The 19467-nt window shown below is 35.8% G+C and overlaps 1 protein-coding gene across 1 annotated transcript in view; it reads left to right on the forward strand.

The window, feature by feature from the left end:
• arap2 (ArfGAP with RhoGAP domain, ankyrin repeat and PH domain 2) overlaps nucleotides 1–19467 on the forward strand; it is a 119108-nt gene that overhangs the window by 24396 nt on the left and 75245 nt on the right. The window contains exons 9-10 of the mRNA XM_066719982.1: nucleotides 5381–5501; nucleotides 10853–11031. Coding sequence (XP_066576079.1) covers nucleotides 5381–5501; nucleotides 10853–11031 — 300 coding nt within the window. The remainder of the gene's footprint in view (nucleotides 1–5380; nucleotides 5502–10852; nucleotides 11032–19467) is intronic.

Raw genomic sequence — 19467 nt, forward strand, 5'->3', positions numbered from 1 at the left:
AATTTGTAATTTAAACAAGTAGCTGAAAGTTGCTGAAATGTTACAAATGTCCCCTGCTGCTTGGGTGCATGCTGTGAAATTGAAACTCGCTAAAACTGAAACTGGTTTAAAGGTAAAGCCCAGCTTACCATTCCAGCAATGTAGAGCTTTTAGATCTATAAATGCTGGTTTTGCAATAAAAGCTTTCAAGACATTCTTAAAGTTATTTTTTTTCTATCATCTAAAAGCTAAACTGTTTGAAGTCAAGTTCTTTATACTACATATATTTACCAAACACAGCATAAAAAAATGAAACCACAGTGGATGCAGTTTGTTTTTTTGTCTATCCTGTGCTTTCCTTGTTTATAAATAGGATACGCTTGTTTTCTTATTCTTGCAAGTCGTGACCTATTTTATTTACTGCAAGGTATTTTTGTATCATTAGTATAGCTGTACATTCCTGATCGTATTGTATTGTGTTAATAAATATGTTACTATGCTTCATGGTACAACATGTCTGTGTTAATAAACATCAGACAAAACCTTTAATGGGGATTTTATTCCCCTTTTAGATAAAACTAATATAAACACACACACACACACACACACTTATGTTTCTTCATAAACAGTGTAACAGACATGATCAAAATAAATTAGGATTATTTATGTTTATTTAGTTGTATCTAAAAGAGGAAATTATAATTCCCCTTAATCTTCTTTTGTGTTGAAGACCTTCTGTCACAGTTTCAACCAAGCTTACCCTTCATGAAATCTTAGTGCAAGGATGTGACATACTTAATGTGTTTTTAACCCTGAATGACACTAAAGTAAATATTTGTTTTTAATACATAACATTAATTATTGAGTTATTATTGAGTAGATTAGGGAGTTCTATCTCATCAAGTTCAGAGAGTTTTGGAGTCTGTATTATTGTGTACTATGTAGACAGTTATACACCTATTCTACAAATACAGACATGCTTTCAGGACAAAAACTATGATATAATTATTCTATTTTCCTTAGTATTAATATGTGAAAATCTAAAGAATTTGGTAACGCCATCGTGTTTATATATTAAATGCTTCAATCTAAATGTCTGTATGTGTTAGAAAAGTATTTGAGCTGTCACAATTCCAGTAACCCTTGTTTGTACTGAAACCAGACACTATTATTAATACTGCATGTTTAATTGAAAGGTGGTACAGTGTTTGCCTTTACACATGATCTCCAGAAGATGTCCCCATGAATCCATGAATTCAGTGGAAAGATTTCATACCTGTATGTTTGCTCTTAAAGACCTTTTCTCAATATAACCTTTATATAGTGTTTTTGTCTTCACTGCAGAACATATACATGCAACTACTCTGTGTTTCACATTGGTGTTTGGTTTTTATAAGTGCAGGAGGCAATTATGGAATATTTTATATACATCTGCAGGACTCTGAATATAGTTAAAAATAACTATATAATTCTAAGATTATATATTTTAAAACCTATTCTACACATATTTAATTTTACATTGGATATGACTGGTAAATGCTCTGAATTTAGTTTGTATTACAATGTTTTGTTTTGTTTTTAGTAATTAAAAAGATTGCTTAAATGGAAGTACTATTATTGGTATACATATTTTTTCAGTGTAAGTCTATATAATATCTAAATTAGGATTAACAATACTACAGAAACTGTTTTTCCCTTTTACATATTCGCAAATAACATAGATAATACATTTTCATTACTTAACTATCAGCACCTTGGTTCTTCCAAATTTAGACTACTTAAAATGCAGAGAATTTCACAGCCCTATAACAGCACTGCTGCTACACTAAATTGGTGAGACGCCGAATTCCCTGAGAACATGGTACATGTTCTGCTTCAGTAATTAGGGTTAGCTGTTCTTGTGTGTGTTAACAGCCTAGTTTAATTTCTAAGGATGGCGTAGTGACCTCTTCAGATTTGGTTCTCCATAGGGTTCCTGCACTTTTGTTTTTTCATAATCATGCTTGTATGGTTTCCAGAAATACACTATGGAGATTGAACAGATTTATTTTAAGGATATTTTCACAACTGTCATGAAAGTTCTAGTATCGTAAAAAGAACTATCCATTGATCACACCCTTTACTATATTCGTTGTTGTTACCTTTGTTGAGAAGCCAGATATAGCAACATTTGACAATGCATTATTATTGTTGTTATTGTTATTATCATATATCATTATACAACTTTGGAAATTATTAAAAATATTTTGCATTACAATTTATTGAACAACAAATTAGATATTACTTTATGGAAAAAGTATAGATCGAACACTTTGCATAAGCCACAGCATCAGTAAACATGCAGTTTTAATTATATGACAGCTATGGTAACACACTAGTAACTGAACAAAATTACTTCAATGCATTGTGGTGCATACATTCCAAAATATTTGAATGGTGTTGCTTTTAAATAATATACTGTAAACATGAACATAAGTTGGCATAACACCTTGAATTGCAACGTACCTTAGATTTACAGATTTTACTTTACATATTTATCTATTTATTACTCTCACACTTATATAATGGTAATTTCAGGTTTTATCAGTGTTAAGAAACACTACATTCTGAATATGTTTTCAGATAAATATTACCAGTTTCATTATTTGAGAGAACTGTGTGAAATGCTAGTTTCTTCATGAATGATTACGATACTGTAACACATACAGATGGCTGAAAATTAAAGGAAAAAACAATATAAAGTGTCTCAGTAAGGTGTTTGTCCACCATGAACTGCCAGAACAGCTTCAGTGCTCTTGGCACAGATTCTACAAGTCTCTGGACTCTACTGGAGGGATAAATACCGTTCTTCCAAAAGATAACATGTTGGTCCAAAATCTCCCATAGGTGTTCAATTGGGTTGAGATCTGGTGACTGCGAAGGCCACAGCATATGATTCACATCATTGTCATACTCAAACCATTCAGTGACCCTCGTGCCCTGTGGATGGGGGCATTGTCATCCTGGAAGAGACCACTCCCATCAGGAGAGAAATGTTTCACCATAGGATGATCACTCAGAATAACTTTGTCATGATTTGCAGTGACCCTTCCCTCTAAGGGGACAAATGGACCCAAACCATGCCAGGAAAATGCCCCCATAGCATAACAGAGCCTCCGAACCCCCTCACCGTAGGGGTCAAACAGTCAGGCCTGTACCATTCTCTTGGTGTCGCCACACATGCACTCGCCCAGATTCTAGAGTCTGAAGGGGCCCTAGGCAGAAAATCCCATATTTTTTATTCCATAACACTTTTAACTAATGTTCATTACCATTATATTCTCGAAACCCCCATTAAATAATCACGTCAAAAAGCATTTACAGAATCTGATTTTTATTTTCACATTGGTTAACAGTAAAAACAAAACAAACAAAAAAACCTTAGCAGCAGACAAAAACAGGAAAATAACATACTTGTAAATAACTATAAAATCTATATACACATTTAGTGCTCTTGGTCTTTTGTTAGCAAACTATTTTATTAACTTTAGCGTTGCTAGTACAGTACCAGTTATGGTGTCACATTACTGAGCTAGCAGCTAACATTGGGCTACATTAGGTAGATACATCCATAAAAAAAAAGAAAAAAAAAAAAGACCCCACTGCTGATTTACTTTTGGTAAAAAGTAAATTAGCAGTAGAGTGGGGGGGGGGGGGGGGGTGTTCTATGAGGTGCCGTTAGGGACATTATCACTGAAAAGCACTTGCGCTCACTACACTGAAAACGCTTGCACTCTCTACATGTTCTGACAATAGATACACTCAAAATGTGTAAACAAAACAACCGTAAATTTGTGACTTGAGATCAGTTAGTCAGCATCTGTTTTCTGGTAGCTTAAAATTATCTTTGTTTAAAATGAAGCTTGTACTTTTAAGTTTTGTTGTGGCACATACATTGTTGATGAAAAATGCAAACAGTAACAAAGAGGATATTAGGCAATACTTTACTGGAGTACTCTGTTGCCTTGAACAAATAAGTAGACATGAGTTCAACGAGGAACGACAACGACATTCAACGACAGTTTTAGAGTGTCTCAACAGAGATCTTGAACTGCCAACTATTCAAACTGGTACTGTGGGTCGTCCTCGGTATAGTATTTAATATGAACAAATTCAGCATTGTGTATGACTTGGACAAAAGTTTTCTCTTGTCTGATGCCTTGGTGATGTACTTGTTGGGTTGCTAAACTCTTTTCTGGGCCAACCACCAGTTGATTGAAATAGACTACGGAGTTCCCCATTTACAGTGCTGTGTGTCAGCCTTTGTGTTGCTCTCCTTTCTACAGTATTCGAGACCAAATGTATTATTTCTGGCAATAGCAGTTTTTCTATTAAAAGTACAGCGGCAGCTCGACTCGTTTCCTCCATTCTTGTTTTTCCAACTAACTAAAACTAGGGCTTACTACTGTCATGTTTTATTTTCTCTTTGTCCTCTTTTTTTCTTTCTTTTTTCGCTACCGGAAAGATGTGTCCACTTCATTGTAGCTACATGTGTTCGTTTCAAAACATGTGGTCATTGCACTTGCAACAATAGTTAGGAGGGGGCGGGGAATCCAGGGATATTTAGACATTGCTGTCAATGCTGTGGATTCGATTTGGTTGTCCCTCGGCGGCCTCCTAGAGTCTTGAGGGCCCCAGGCAGTTGCCTGTCTTGCCTGTCCTTATGCTTTGCCTCTTCACTCGCCCAATTGTTGAGAACACTAGCCAGTTGAGCGTCTGTGTGACTGAAGTTCCTGCCATTCGTGCCCCAATAATGACCCCTCTTTCGAAGTCACTTAGATCCTTTCCTCTTGCCATCTTGATCCAAAATCAAGGTCAACTGGGCCTGCTCAGCATTTTTATACATGTCACAGAGCATGATAGGATGTTAATTGCTTAATTGTATCATGCAGTACACCTGCATTCATTATGTTCCTCCACTCATTTGTTCAGGTTTTTCCTTTAATTTGTCACCCATCTGTATGCCATATAAATATAAGTACAACAAGTATGTTCTTTACTTCTTGTAAGGGTTAAAGGTAATTTGCTTTTCCAAATCAACAAAGCCTGACATAGTGGAGTTCAAATCTGCAATATAATGTGAATTGATATAGTTTTAATTGATGATACTGTGTTTTGGTATTATTGATCTAATAACACACAAGATTTGATGGTATGGATTTTAAATACTCAGATTCATCCAAATCCATAATTTATTCATTCCATATCACTCCTCTCCTGCCTCTCTTGCTACCCCTTTCTCTCTTTCCATATTTGTTTCTTGACTATCTATCTTGTTTTTACATGCAGTCTATATATGTTTGTTTCTTGTGCTTTGTGGATTTTTGGTTTGTTTTATTGTTATTTTTTGCTCTCCCTCCAGGAAATGTATTCAAAAGGAATAATCCCCATCTCTGCAATAAGCAAGGTTGGAGCCGTGGGAGATAACAAGTTTGAAGTCGTAACATCCCACAGGACCTTTATTTTCCGCGTTGAAAAGGAAGGTAACGGAATACATTTCTTTCCAGCATAATTTACCTATTCCCTGCAGTGGCTATGAAGCAGGCCAGTATTAAGTTAATGTATTGCTTCTCTCTCTTTTGAGTTGCAGCCTTTCCAGGATAGGTGTTCTGACACATTGCAACGAAGCAATATGGAATTATTGAATGCTATATTTTTACCTTTTTTATTATTATGATTTGAAATATTGACACAGAATTTATTTGATTCATATGGTTTTCAATTTTTAACCGCAGATTGGTGTGTTAAAAGGTTTCAGGTAAAGCGCGCACACTTTCCAAACTCCAATTCACCTTGAGTACGCCTCAGAGTTACGCCTCTGCAGATGTGTAAACAGGCATTCACACATCTTTAGCGGTCTATCCTTGTCTATTTTCACCTGTTCAGCCCTTGTCATTTCCAAGAACATATGTATGCTCTTTGAGACTGTGGTTTTCACTGTGATGTCAGTGTCATCATTTAACATTTTTCAGTGGGGTGTTAAGGTCAAACAACTGGGGAATCCAGTGCATCAGTTTTAAAGCTTGTATTATTATTATTATTATTATTATTATTATTATTATTATTATTATTATTATTATTATTATTATTATTATTATTATTTAAATAATTCATGATTAACCTGGCTCTAGGTTAAAAACGATTATCACTACCTGAAGCATGATTTTTTTTGCTGAAGCAACTCATCTTTTACTGTCTCCCTTTTTTGCACCAGTAAATCAATTCCAGAACTTATGAGACAGAAAAGTTCAAATATTGGACCTGTCAATAATATTCTTCTCAATTTCTCTCTCTTTTTATTTTATTTACATTATCTCAAATCTTGGTTAGGTGCTCATTTTAGGAGTTTTTTAACAGATTGTTAATCTTAATGTTTTTTTGAAATGCAACTCTCTACATGAAAAACCAGTTTCTTCAAGACAGTTCTATTCTGATTATTTTTAAAATTGTGGTATTTGATTTGCAAATCTGAAATCAACAGTGTATTGAATAGTGGATTGGAAACAATTAGCCTGAGAACAATGAGTGTGTTCTTTTTAAGTTCTTTATAACATTACAAATTCCAATTTACAAATGACAGTGCAATTCAAACCATAATACATTTTACAAATTACAATTTACACAAGTGCATACAATATATGACGTCTTACATCCTGGATTGTAAAAGCTGAGTGCAGACAAGATGTTAGGTCACAGTCAAGGGCCAAGGGGAAGGGAGCATAGGGGAAATCAAAATAACAATATGAGTACTAGTAACACAAGGCAAGTAGTATGACAGAATGTTGTAAAGTGTGATCTTACAGGAAAATGATTACTAAAAATTACTAAATTACAAGTAGAGACTGAATAGGTGCATCTTGAGTTATCTCCGGAAGGAGGTCAAGGACTCTGCTGTTTTGACTTCAGTGGGAAGGTCGTTCCACCACTTAGGGGCCAGGGATGAGAAGGAGCGGCTCTGGAGGAAGGAGAGTGGAGAGGAGGCAGAGTTAGTCTTCTGGCACTGGAGGAACGCTGTGGTCTGGAGGGGATGTATGGAGAGACAAGTGTCTGAAGGTAGCTTGGTGCAGTATGGTTGAGACAGCGGTAGGTGAAGGTCAATGTCTTGAACTGAATGCGTGCCGGTATCGGGAGCCAGTGGAGGGAGCGGAGCAGTGGAGTAGCGTGTGCGAATCGGGGCAGAGAGACACCAGACGAGCCACAGAGTTCTGGATGAGCTGGAGTGGGTGGGTAGTAGTTGCAGGCAGGCCGGCCAGGAGGGAGTTGCAGTAGTCCAGGCGGGAGAGGACCAGTGACTGGACGAGTAGCTGAGTCGAGTAGTCAGTGAGGAAGGGACGGATCTGGCGTATGTTGCTCAGGAAGAATGTGCAGGTGCGTGTCAGCGTGGTGATGTTTTGGGTGTAGGAGAGCGCGGGATCGAGGGTGACTCCTAGATTCTTAGCGGAAGAAGAGGGAGAGAGTGTCCTAGATTCCAAGGGGGTTGAGATGGAGCGGTCAGCAGAAGGCAAGGAAGGGGCGGAAAAGAGGAGATCAGCTTTGGAGAGGTTGAGCTTGAGGTGAAGTTACTTTCAGTAATGATTATAACAATATCCTTCTGAAGAGCAGTACCAGACTGGCCATCTGAATTTGTCTCTTTTTGTGAAAAGTTGATGTATATCCTAGGAGAACACATGTTGCTCAACAATACATTATTTGTTGCCTTGTTTAATGATGGGACTGTAGCAAACATAGAATAGACACAGATTTAAACTTCCTATTTACATTTACATGCCCAAATAAACATAGCATAATAATACATAATTATAACCTATTCATAAATAATGAAAAATATTGATGATACGTATTTCATATTTAATAGTTAATACTTTAATTGGCTATCCATAAACATTCTATTTACATTCTCTACAAAATATAGAATGGTATCCCCTGAAAGAAGAAACAGAAATGTAGAAGCAACATGTTATATTCTGCTGTTTGCTGTATAAAAAAAATAGATATAGCTACACATGCAGTTTTAAAAATAAGTTCTGTGGTGGCTGTGATGAAGCTGGTGTTGGTACTAGGGTTGGATGTGTGAACATATGTGGGTTAGAGGGCCTGATGGAGTATCTGTGGGCTGGTTGTGATGGGACAGTCTGGGCCAAAGTCCACGGCCGTTTTTTTGTCCCAGTCCGAGGAAGGTTACACTTAATATGCAGTTACTCGAATCATAAATTTTTGTGTCAGAAAGTGTCAGGCTGGTGCCGAGCTGGCAGAAGTCCCATCTCCTGAATGGTGGCTTTCTATTAAGATGTCTGTATCCCCCCTAAACTGTCGACTTTAGAGACAACACAGCACATGATTGATGCATCTTATGGCCTGAAGGGTCACAGACCTGGAGAGAGTGAAGAGTTAAAGAATCACTTTATATAAACTCTTATTCATTAAATCAACACAATATGCTGGTTGCTATACCGTTAATTATAGTTTTCACTCCATTATTCTTTTTTTTCCTTTATAACATCTTCATTCTCACCTGACACCCCTCCTTTTGACAGGTATTTATGGATTAACATATTTTATCTATTTTTTATCTCACTGCATTCACTATGCCATTTATGGTCTTCTCATGCTGGTTTAAAAGTCACTCTGCATTTGGTTGAAGTGCATAAATTAAATCTCTTCACACTATTAATCTGTAAACCAGAAATCCATGGTTCTCACCCTGTAGCCATTAGAAACAATCATCCATCTTGGGTAAACTTGAAAGAAACCACAGTTTAATTAGGTAAAGAAAATTAGGCGCATATGTCCAATGGGTTTTTATGGGTTTTGATTTTATGCATTCCTTTAAAGAAAATAAAAAATCTCTAGGCCCAGTAAGCAAATGAAGACTTGTTTGTTTGTTTATTACACCTAACTGCTTTGAGTATTAGAGAAGACTTTCTGATTGAGAATTTGAAAGTATGGATGAATCACTGCTTTTCCAAACCTGAGGCCAAACTAGGCAAACAAAGCAGACAAAACAATCAGTATTAGGAGCATTGACTTTAGCAAGAGTTTCCAAGTTGGTTAATCATATTTCAAATGAGTGTACATGTGCATGTGTTTGTAGAGTAATGTGTGTATCGTTTAAATGGTGCAGTAGAATATTTGATGTGTAAACTTTTTTGTTTTTATTTCTTCATACATTTTGTATGAAAATCAAAACGCTTTGTATGCTGCCAGTGCTGCTGCTTCTTATGGTAGCAGAGTTAATCTCACCTTGTTGCTGGTGTAAAGTACTGCAATTTGCTAAAGTAAAGGGAATTCCTCCCACACCATGGGGAGGCTGAAGGATGAGATGTTGGAAGCTAGGCAATTTGCCAGCCTCTTTTGTATCTTTAAAAAGATCGCAGGGAACCTTGAATACCACATTCATAAGCAACAAACATATTGGCACTGTTATTGAACAAAATACCTTTTTTATGTATAGTTTTGATTTTTAAATGGTACATGCAATGAAGCCTGATGAGACTTATTTTTTTCTTACAATATGTATGTCTACAGATAATTATACATAATCATATCATATTCATAAGCAGGCTCAAATATGAATCACACACTTTAAAGAGTATGGGTTGTTGATAAAAGAGGAGCAGCTACAGAAACATAATACAAAAACAATAAATGAAGCTGCAGAAAGACTGTCCGACTGAGGTTAACAGTACTTTTAACAAACCCAGCCTTTCAGATCTGTATTTTTCAATGTGTCTTTATTTGTGCGACGTTTTACAACCTTCCTGTAGGTATGCCTATTGGGGTAATGATATTTGCTTACTACAAAATAATTTTCTTCCACAGCAAATGCAGTCTTTCAAAACCTAGGGTAACACTTAAATAAATTAATAACTAAGTAAATACGTATGAATAGGTAATGGAACTAAGTCATAAAAGAAGTTACAATTCTGATGTAAAGAAGTGTAAATAATTTAATCATTTATTTATTATTTATGCTACCTTTTTATAAATTTATAAGCGTACTGTGGAAGTTTTTAAATCCCACATTGCAGCTCAGGGGGTCAAGGAGTTACAGCGAAATCAAAGTGGAATAAAAGCAAAACGTGCCTCTTTTAAGAGACAGTATGTTCAGAGAAGCAGAAGAAGCAGAATGTTTGTTTCAGAAACACCCTTTGAGGCTTAGAAAACTGACTAGCAAACAAAGGCAAGAAGACGTTTAAAATCAAATTCAGACAATATTATTCCTCTCATACCAGAGATCAGAGACCATCACACATAGAGCAGGTCAGCATATGACACACTTCAAAGTAATAACCTTAAAATATAAAAAAATACAATTTTAATAGCGTTCATGATAAAAGCACAGTGAGATGGGGTGTATCTCTGAATTATATGGATGTTGCCTCAGCAGAAATGATTTAAAACTCCAGTAGGTGGTACCATTTAAGCAGCTACTCCATTTAAAAGGCATAATTATTTCTTTGCAGAGCAATTGTCCCAAGGTCTTACAAATCCTTGTTGGCATTATTATTAATTGTGTATGTGTAACTCCAAGAGCATAGTCTCTGCTTTCCCTTTCAGATTCACCCTTAAAGATCTATGTGACAGTTACATGGTATCCAGAATAACTTCTCCCATCTCCATTTGCATTGAAAAGAGGCTCATCCCATTATTTTGTTTACAATGTAGTTTATACATATATATATATATATATATATATATATATATATATATATAAACACAAGCTTTTGTGCTGGTTCATGGATTATGATTCTTTTATATTAAAAAATGACAACATATATTGTGACATTTTTTAGTAAATGTGATGGATTTCAATTCTTTCCCTCCATCTTCGCAGGAGACAGACACGACTGGATCAATACACTTCATCTTGCTATGAACACTCAATATTGGATCTCGCAGAAGTTTTCCACACATTCCTCAGACAAGTGTGGTTACCTGGATCTACGGGGCTACAAAGGGAAAGTGTTTGTGTCTGTGGCCGGGACCAAAGTGAGACTATGTAAAAATAAACAGGTATGTGTTTGATATCTATGGTACAGTGTTTGCTTTTTCAAAAGTTAAAGCATTGACAGCTCAGTTTTAGGTTCGAATTTCTCAGCTCTCTGTTTCTCAGCGTGCAAATCTCCACAGACAGAGATTGAGGAAGTGAAAACTTTTTCTACTTGTACTGTAAATATCCACATATCTCACTTGTATGTCATTCTTTTGACCATGGAAGTGTAGCATCACAACACCAATTGTTTTACTTGCATTTCCTTTTATTTAGGTATAGTCAAAACTAAAAACTTATCATATTATACATATTTCTGAGAAGTCAGAAATACAGAAAATGTCTTATGCAAAAAATTCTTATATTGAAACAAGTATGCTTCATGTTCCAATATGATTTCTTTGTGGGTGCTCAGTGATAAAGCGGAAGTAGCAAAATTGTCTCTAACCAAAGGCAGTTCCAGATCAAAAAAAGAAATATTCAAAGTTCTCTATTGTGCTCAAGAATGAAGTACCAAAACTATTGGATTTAACCTTCATTATAACCACCCACATTGTGTACACTGCACAAAGCACCCAGTCTGTTTGCTTCTTTCTATTGACAATTCTCGGAATAAGGAGAGGATGAATACATGTTGTGATGTTATAATGCATGGTATAAACTTCCCTGTTAAAACGTTTGCAGTGTATTTCTAAACATTGGGTCAATTTACAGGAATAAATACAATTATACAGTTCTATACAGGATAATAAACACAGATTAAGCTTGGAAAAAGTCCATTATGCTTACCTTAAAACAATTGAACCTGTTACCATCTAATATGCATAAGAAGAAGAAAAATACACCTTTATTAATATTTAGACTTTTATGAAAAGTCTGCATTGGTTACTCCCCATGTTGTGGCTGATTAGGATAGATTTCTTTAGCATTTTGACTGTGTTGCACATTCCTGTGATGTATCTCTGTGCTGTTCAGAACACAGATCTTTTGTTTGGGTACTGAAGGTGTTTTATTGTTTCAGCTTGGTTAAGGCCTTAATTTAAATGCATACATTGAGTCAGCTGTTAGAAAGAGATTCTACTTTTTTTTTCCACAGCCGTGAACAGAACAGGTAAATGCATTAAGCACCAATGTGGTGGATTATTTTCATTACGTTGTATAATCACAAAATAGTTTGTATCAAAAGTGCAGAGAATGGCATTTTACACACTTCATTTTTAGACTTTTGATACCAGTCAATGGGACGTGTTTAAGTGAACACAATGGAAGTTTTAAACAGCTACTCCGAGTGTCCCGAGTGTCACTTGTTTCTGAATATGAAGCGTATTGTGTGTACTGGAGGCACTTTGTGTAAGGCTTCCTCATGCATGAGGTTCTGTGGCGTGTGCGTGAGAAAACCAGGCGTACCTGAAATGCATGGGTCTCACAATCCATGTATGAGGTCTGAGGTGTGTGATTATACTGGGGGATGTAGTTCTAAATGTTCAGCTCTGGAGAGCAGTCTTGATTTATGTTTAGTTTTTCTCAGGGCTGTTTTCTCAGAGTTACTGCGCATCTGTCTTTCTTTCTACCTATTATATTATAATTTCATTGAAATTAATCACAAAATGTATGGACTGACCATAACATTTTTGTTAATTGTATTTCACTTACAAGTAAAATACCCATGTAGTGGCACATGTGTTTTTATTCTAGAATTCAGGGAAATACAAATGGTATGGTCAGATAGACTAAAGTGGTTGTTCTTTAATATTACATTGTTAAGAAATACTTCCATGATTATTATAAATTGAAAAAATACTGCATTGCATCCTACTGTTTACAGTGTTCCCTCAGTATATGTTGCTGAATGTACCTTTTTGTGTTGAAAAATTTTAGTGTCCTTGAGGAAGAGATACATTTATATTAAGAGTCAATAGATATTTTTGATTTCTGCCACATTAACAAAATGTACTTGACCTGAATAGATTACACTGATTCAATCCATTATCCATTATCAATCCCTTTGAATTGTCAGAACATTTATTCTGATTCAGTGAAGTTTATTTTCATATAAACAAGAAAATAAAATGTCATAAACTGTAAAATCTGTATACTTTCATTCTTATCTAGTAAATAGATGTGATGCTCCAGTAAGCTATGACGGGGGTGTAAGAGAACTTTGTTTTAAGTAGAAGCTGAACAAGAAAGGTCTTACAGGTCACTAATGTGCAAAACTTTATTTCTCCTCTTTTAACAAAATAATATTTCAGGTCGGAATGGTGTGAGTTATTTAAATTGGTTATTCAAATTGCTGAAATAATTATGCTTCTGGTTCCAGGTTACAAAGTTGCAAGTACAGTACAAGCCTATCCATAACTCTGAGTGGTAGGCCTTTTGAAATTGATGGTAACATATCAGACAGTACACATCTAGTGCCAGACAAATGGAAAACATCAATTACATTTTAATGAAGGGCACCCTGTATCTATCTACATATATACAATTTATTAAAGGGAATTCTCAACCCAACATTAGACACATACAGAACACTTAGCATGCTGAACAGTTTCTATACTGATATATGGAGACATTTTCTACAGTGTTTAACCTCCAGAGCCTTTCTGTTGTATGGAAGGTAAAATGGTTTAAATCCATCAAGGCAAATTGTACAGCATTGTCCAGTGTGATACAGTTCATACCTGTAGGTATATTTGCATTTATTCTATATATGAAATTATCAACAGCATGGGGCAGTGAGAAATATCCTGCCAATACTCCTGGTATGTGTGAGTGTTTTCAATTTTTCAGTGATCTTCAAATTAAATTAATCCATGGAAACGGTGCAATGTTGCCATCTACATTAAAATTACCAGTCAGTCCAGAAATAATTGGAGGGGCAAAGTGCTACAGAAAATATGAGCTAGGCAGCTAGTGCTACAGCTCAATTGATGATTACAATTTGTGTATAATTGGTCACAAAGAGAGATGCTGATCGTTAAGAACAGGAAAAAAATAAACCAGTCTATATTTTGCTTTTCTTATTCAAATGATCAAGGTATGTTTATGTTTTCTTTTGCATTTGAACATTATGCAGTTAGGTCCATAAATATTTGGACAGTGACACAATTGTCATAATTTTGACTCTGTATGCCACCACAATGGATTTGAAAGGAAACAATCAAGATGTGCTTTAAGTGTAGACTTTCATCTTTAATTTGAGGGTAGTTACATCCAAAATTGGTGAACTGTGTAGAAATTACACCCATTTTTATATGTGCTCCCCCCAATTTTAGGGTCTCAAAGGTATTTGGACAAACGAACATAATCATGAATTAAATTGTGAGTTTCAAAGAAGGCAAAGAAGTGTAATGTTCTGCAATGGCCAAGTCAATCACCCGACCTGAATCCAACTGTGCAGCAGTTCTCTTTCTGAAGGCAAAACTGAAGGCTGTACACCCCAAGAACAAGCAGGAACTAAAGACAGCTGCAGTGCAGGCCTGGCAGAGCATCACCAGGGAAGAAACCCAGCATCTGGTGATGTCTATGGGTTCCAGACTTCAGGCAGTCATTGACTGCAAAGGATTTGCAACCAAGCATTGAAACTCACTATTTAATTCATGGTTATGTTCGTTTGTCCAAATACTTTTGAGACCCTAAAACTGGGGGGACCACATATAAAAATGGGTGTAATTCCTACACCGTTCACCCAATTTGGATGTAACTACCCTCAAAATAAAAATGGAAGTCTACACTTAAAGCACATCTTGTTTACTTTCAAATTGATTGTGGTGGTTTACAGAGCCAAAATGATGACAATTGTGTCACTGTCTTAATATTCATGGACCTAACTGCATATGTACAGTGCCTTGCGAAAGTATTCACCCCCCTTGTCATTTTTCCTATTTTGGGTTTTTGGGGTTTTTGTATCATTTGATTTACACAACATGCCTACCAGATGCAAAATATTTTTTATTGTGAAACAAGCAAGAAATAAGACAAAAAACAGAAACCTTGAGCGTACATAACTGTTCACCCCCTCAAAGTCAATACTTTGTAGAGCCACCTTTTGCAGCAATTACAGCTGCAAGTCTCTTGGGGTATGTCTCTATAAGCTTTGGCATATCTCGCCACTGGGATTTTTGCCCATTCTTCAAGGCAAAACTGCTCCAGTTGGATGGGTTCTGCTGGTGTACAGCAATCTTTAAGTCATACCGCAGATTCTCAATTGGATTGAGGTCTGGGCTTTGACTAGGCCATTCCAAGAAATTTAAATGTTTCCCCTTAAACCACTCAAGTGTTGCTTTAGCATTATGCTTAGGGTCATTGTCCTGCTGGAAGGTGAACCTCCGTTCCAGTCTCAAATCTCTGGAAGACTGAAACAGGTTTCCCTCAGGAATTTCACTGTATTTAGCGCCATCCATCATTCCTTCAATTCTGACCAGTTTCCCAGTCCCTGCCAATGAAAAACATCCCACAGCATGATGCTGCCACCACCATGCTTCACTGTGGAGATGGCGTTCTCGGGGTGATGAGACGTGTTGGGTTTGCGCCAGACAAACAGTTACGGGTCTAGGGATGGCAAGACACGTTGCCAGATTACAAAAAAATAAAGAGACCGAGACAGTTTACCTTCCTTTTCCGAGCTGGCTTCTGTACTATTTGAAAAGAGGGTTTGAATGTCCATTACATTAAATCCCCCAAAAATCTATTTAAATGACAGGTTGTAATGCAACAAAATAGGAAAAATGCCAAGGGGGTGAATACGTTTGCAAGGCACTGTATATATATATATATATACATTATTTTTTTCTTCCAGTAAAAATTATCTGTGATGAAACATGATGATTTCTATAGTTCCTCACATGCTAAATCATATTCTTGACATGCATTTACTAATAATGCATCATATTTGGCATTGGAAGTAAATATGTATACTTTCTTTAACATTTGCAAAAAATTAAAGTGGAAAAAATATGCAGATTAATAAAGGAAAGTGCAAATACATATAGGTATTTATGAATTGATTAGGATTTTCCAGGAACAATCAATATCTTTATTAGTCTAACAGTTTCAATTAATGTTAAACCAAGAAAAATTAGAATGTTATTATTCAGTGAAAGACTGTTTACCTTCGTTGGTTTATTCTTGACACATATTATGAGCTCTTTTCATAAATAGTTATTGATGTCCTGTTTATTGAAATGTAATAAAAACATTTTTGTAACCAGAACATGGTGTGACAGAGATTTGATTCCCAGCGCCTGCTGCCAGCCCCCTCCAGTGTTACAACATGTTAAGAATCATGCTTATAGACAGATTAATTTAGAAGTCACTGATATCAAATACATTGTTGTCCAGGAGCTAAGCCATTATGCGGGGTTTCAAGGGACAAAACTTTTGTTTTCAAAGGAAAATACCAGTAATACATATGCCTACTGTAAGCAGCTGATTTCACTTGTAGTGTTTCACTCTGTTTTAATATTGTAAAGAACATTTATAAATAAGTCTGAAGCTCTCTGAAAATTATATATGTATTGAAAACATTTCACTGTTAAAATTATATCCATTATATCCAAATTATGATATTCACTGCAGTATGGATTATGATGACATCATATCTGCCTAAACATCCTAGAGTAGAGAAGAATCACATTACAAGAAAAAGAATATGCATCACAACTATGTTCTTAGTGATGTAGATCCAATATGTAGGGCATTGCGTTTATCTCGACTTGTTTTCATAAACTGTAATTCATGTTATCCTACATTTGTCTCTGTAGGCAATCCATTCTGTAGCCTTGCATTTGAAATTCCTCCTGTTAGATTCTATTCCAGTATTTAAAGCTGACTGTAAATAGGATACTGAAATAATACATGAAAAAATTTAAATTCCACAATGGGATGATCCCTGTTTCATTAGATTATATTTCTTAGCAGACACCCTTATCAGAGTGATTTACAGTTGTTCCAATATATCACATTATTTTTACATACATTCACCCATTTATACAGCTGGGTTTTAACTGGAGCAATCTAGGTACAGTACCTTGCTCAAGGGTACAACAGCAGTGTCGCCCACCTGGGATTGAACCCATGACCCTCTACTCCAGAGTCCAGAGTCCAATGTGCAGCCTACTGGTGATGGAGGAATGAAATTCAGCTTTCAAAGCCCATCTGAAATTAATGCAATGCTCTACCAATATGCTACTTTTATTCCCCTACTTTTTCTCCTTGCCAATGAACTATGAACTTATTATAATAAGCTGTGATAATTCGTAAATGTGTAACAACTGTTTCTAACAAGAAACAATTTTAGCTGGAAGATTCCAAACACCACAGCTACCAAATACTGGAACCTTTTGAAAGTGTTAGTGTCTTCCAATATATTTTCCGCCTCAAGGAATCATGGGAGCTAACAATACCTGATACTAGCTGATGCAGTGTGAAGGACACATGTCTCTGTAACAGCATGTGAAGCACAAAGAGTAGTAGTTCTAACTACATTATTTTCCCCCATTGTGCCCTATTCTTGTCGAAACTCAATTGTAAAGATAGGAATTGTTCAATGCAGTGGTGGTGGTTGTATAGAGTTAAGCCATGTGGTTGTAATAATGTCATTCATTTGTTTACAATACGTGTCTTTCCAGGTGTAAATTTACTTAGTTTGAAAATGCAGTGTGCTTGCATATCAGGTGAGTTCCAGGTGAAGGCCAGTTCCATACCACTTACTATAATTAAAAGTCTGCATGATGCAGGGGGGAAGCAAGAAGCTTTACAAACTCATACCAGTAGAAGTTATATTTTATTCTTATCATTGCCTCTCATGATTTCATAAACGTAATATGCTGCAAAAATTATCGTTTTCAATACATACACATTCATAGTGATGCATTACAACATCTGAAGTATATCTTGTGCATTTTCAAATGAGCTTTCCTTTTATATTATTTCTCTTTCATTCCTAAATCAGTGGCATATAAGGATAATTGTAATTGCCGTGCTTGCGAAAGTGTAATCAAAGCTGTATTTAAAAAGACGGATTTATAATCTGTATATCAAAGTCATGCTTGTGGGAAAAAAAGGATCTTGCCGTAATCGTCATAGTTTGTTTAGTGCCGGCAGACAAAAACGTTAATTTCTTAAATACTACCCAACCTCTACCTACTTCCTAGTAAAGGAACATCACAAAATTAAGGATTCATAATATTGAGGCAATATACTATGACAAGGCAATGATGTTGTAAATGCTACTTGAACTAATATATTTTTTTATTACAGTTATTTAATTCTCAGCAACAAGAATGCTTGACAATTGCTTAGAATTCTTGATTCTTGTGTGTTGATTATGCTAATGAATATATGAATGCATACTGTGTAAATTTGGATTCATGCTATATATATATAATATATGCTTCTTTTTAATTGGAATGTTTTATTCATGTTCTTCTAGTATTTATTCTTTACCAAACCCTGATTTATGACATTAGAAATTTTCCTTCTGTTTCTAGCTCATTGAAACAGAGAAGGGGTCAAGGGAAGGCATTGAAGGGACTTGATTGCATGTAACATGTTATTGGCTCATTCTGGCAAATTCTGTTTACATCTAATGAGTTTACAGAGCAGATTAAACAACATGTTTTATTTCTCCCGAAAGATGCCGTTAGAAAATGTTTTCAGTTGCTCGTCTTCTGTGTACTGCCTTTTAGCTAAGCTGCTCTCCTTTTTTCATTGGTATTTTTCCTTTGAAATCTTGAATTAAAATGCTGTAACATACAAGTGGGAAAATATAAACTGCTCCATGAAGTGAAAATTATCACTTGGTAGGAATGGTTCACACTTACAGTAGAGGATATGAAGGATGTGATCTCACCTACTCCCTTGTACTACTATTAGTCTGTACTGGCACTGTAGGTGACATCACCTCTCCTCCTTTTATCACATAAGAAAATATGAAAGTTTACAAACGAGAGGAGGCCATTCGACCCATCATGCTCGTTTGGTGTCCATTAGTAACTAACTATCCAGTCTATTTTTAAATGTTCCCAAATTGTCGGCTTCAACCACATTGCTTGGGAGTTTGTTCCAGATTGTGATGCCTCTCTGTGTGAACATGCATGTTCTTCTATCAGCGTTATGAAGTTATATTTGTTTCACTGGGCAAGAAATTATTCTTAATTTACTGTCAAAGAGAAATGTACTTCAAAACATTTTCTTTGCTTTTGTTTTCATCACAAAAAGTACAAATAGTTTTTCAGTTCTTCAGAGTCACGTCTCGTTATTATGATGTTTTTCCTGTCATTGACTGTTAATGACTTGCCCTTTCAGTGCCCTGTTTGGAGGTGAAAAGGGCATGACTGATTATACTGGACTTCAGATAGACCTTGCTTGATTATGTGCAGGACTCAAGAGGAGTCCTTGATTCTGATGAAGTTTAGTGCTTCATATTTGAATAAAAATGTGAGAAGTGTTGGGTTTAT

Source organism: Amia ocellicauda, chromosome 13 (assembly GCF_036373705.1).
Source record: "Amia ocellicauda isolate fAmiCal2 chromosome 13, fAmiCal2.hap1, whole genome shotgun sequence".
Lineage (NCBI taxonomy): Eukaryota > Metazoa > Chordata > Actinopteri > Amiiformes > Amiidae > Amia > Amia ocellicauda.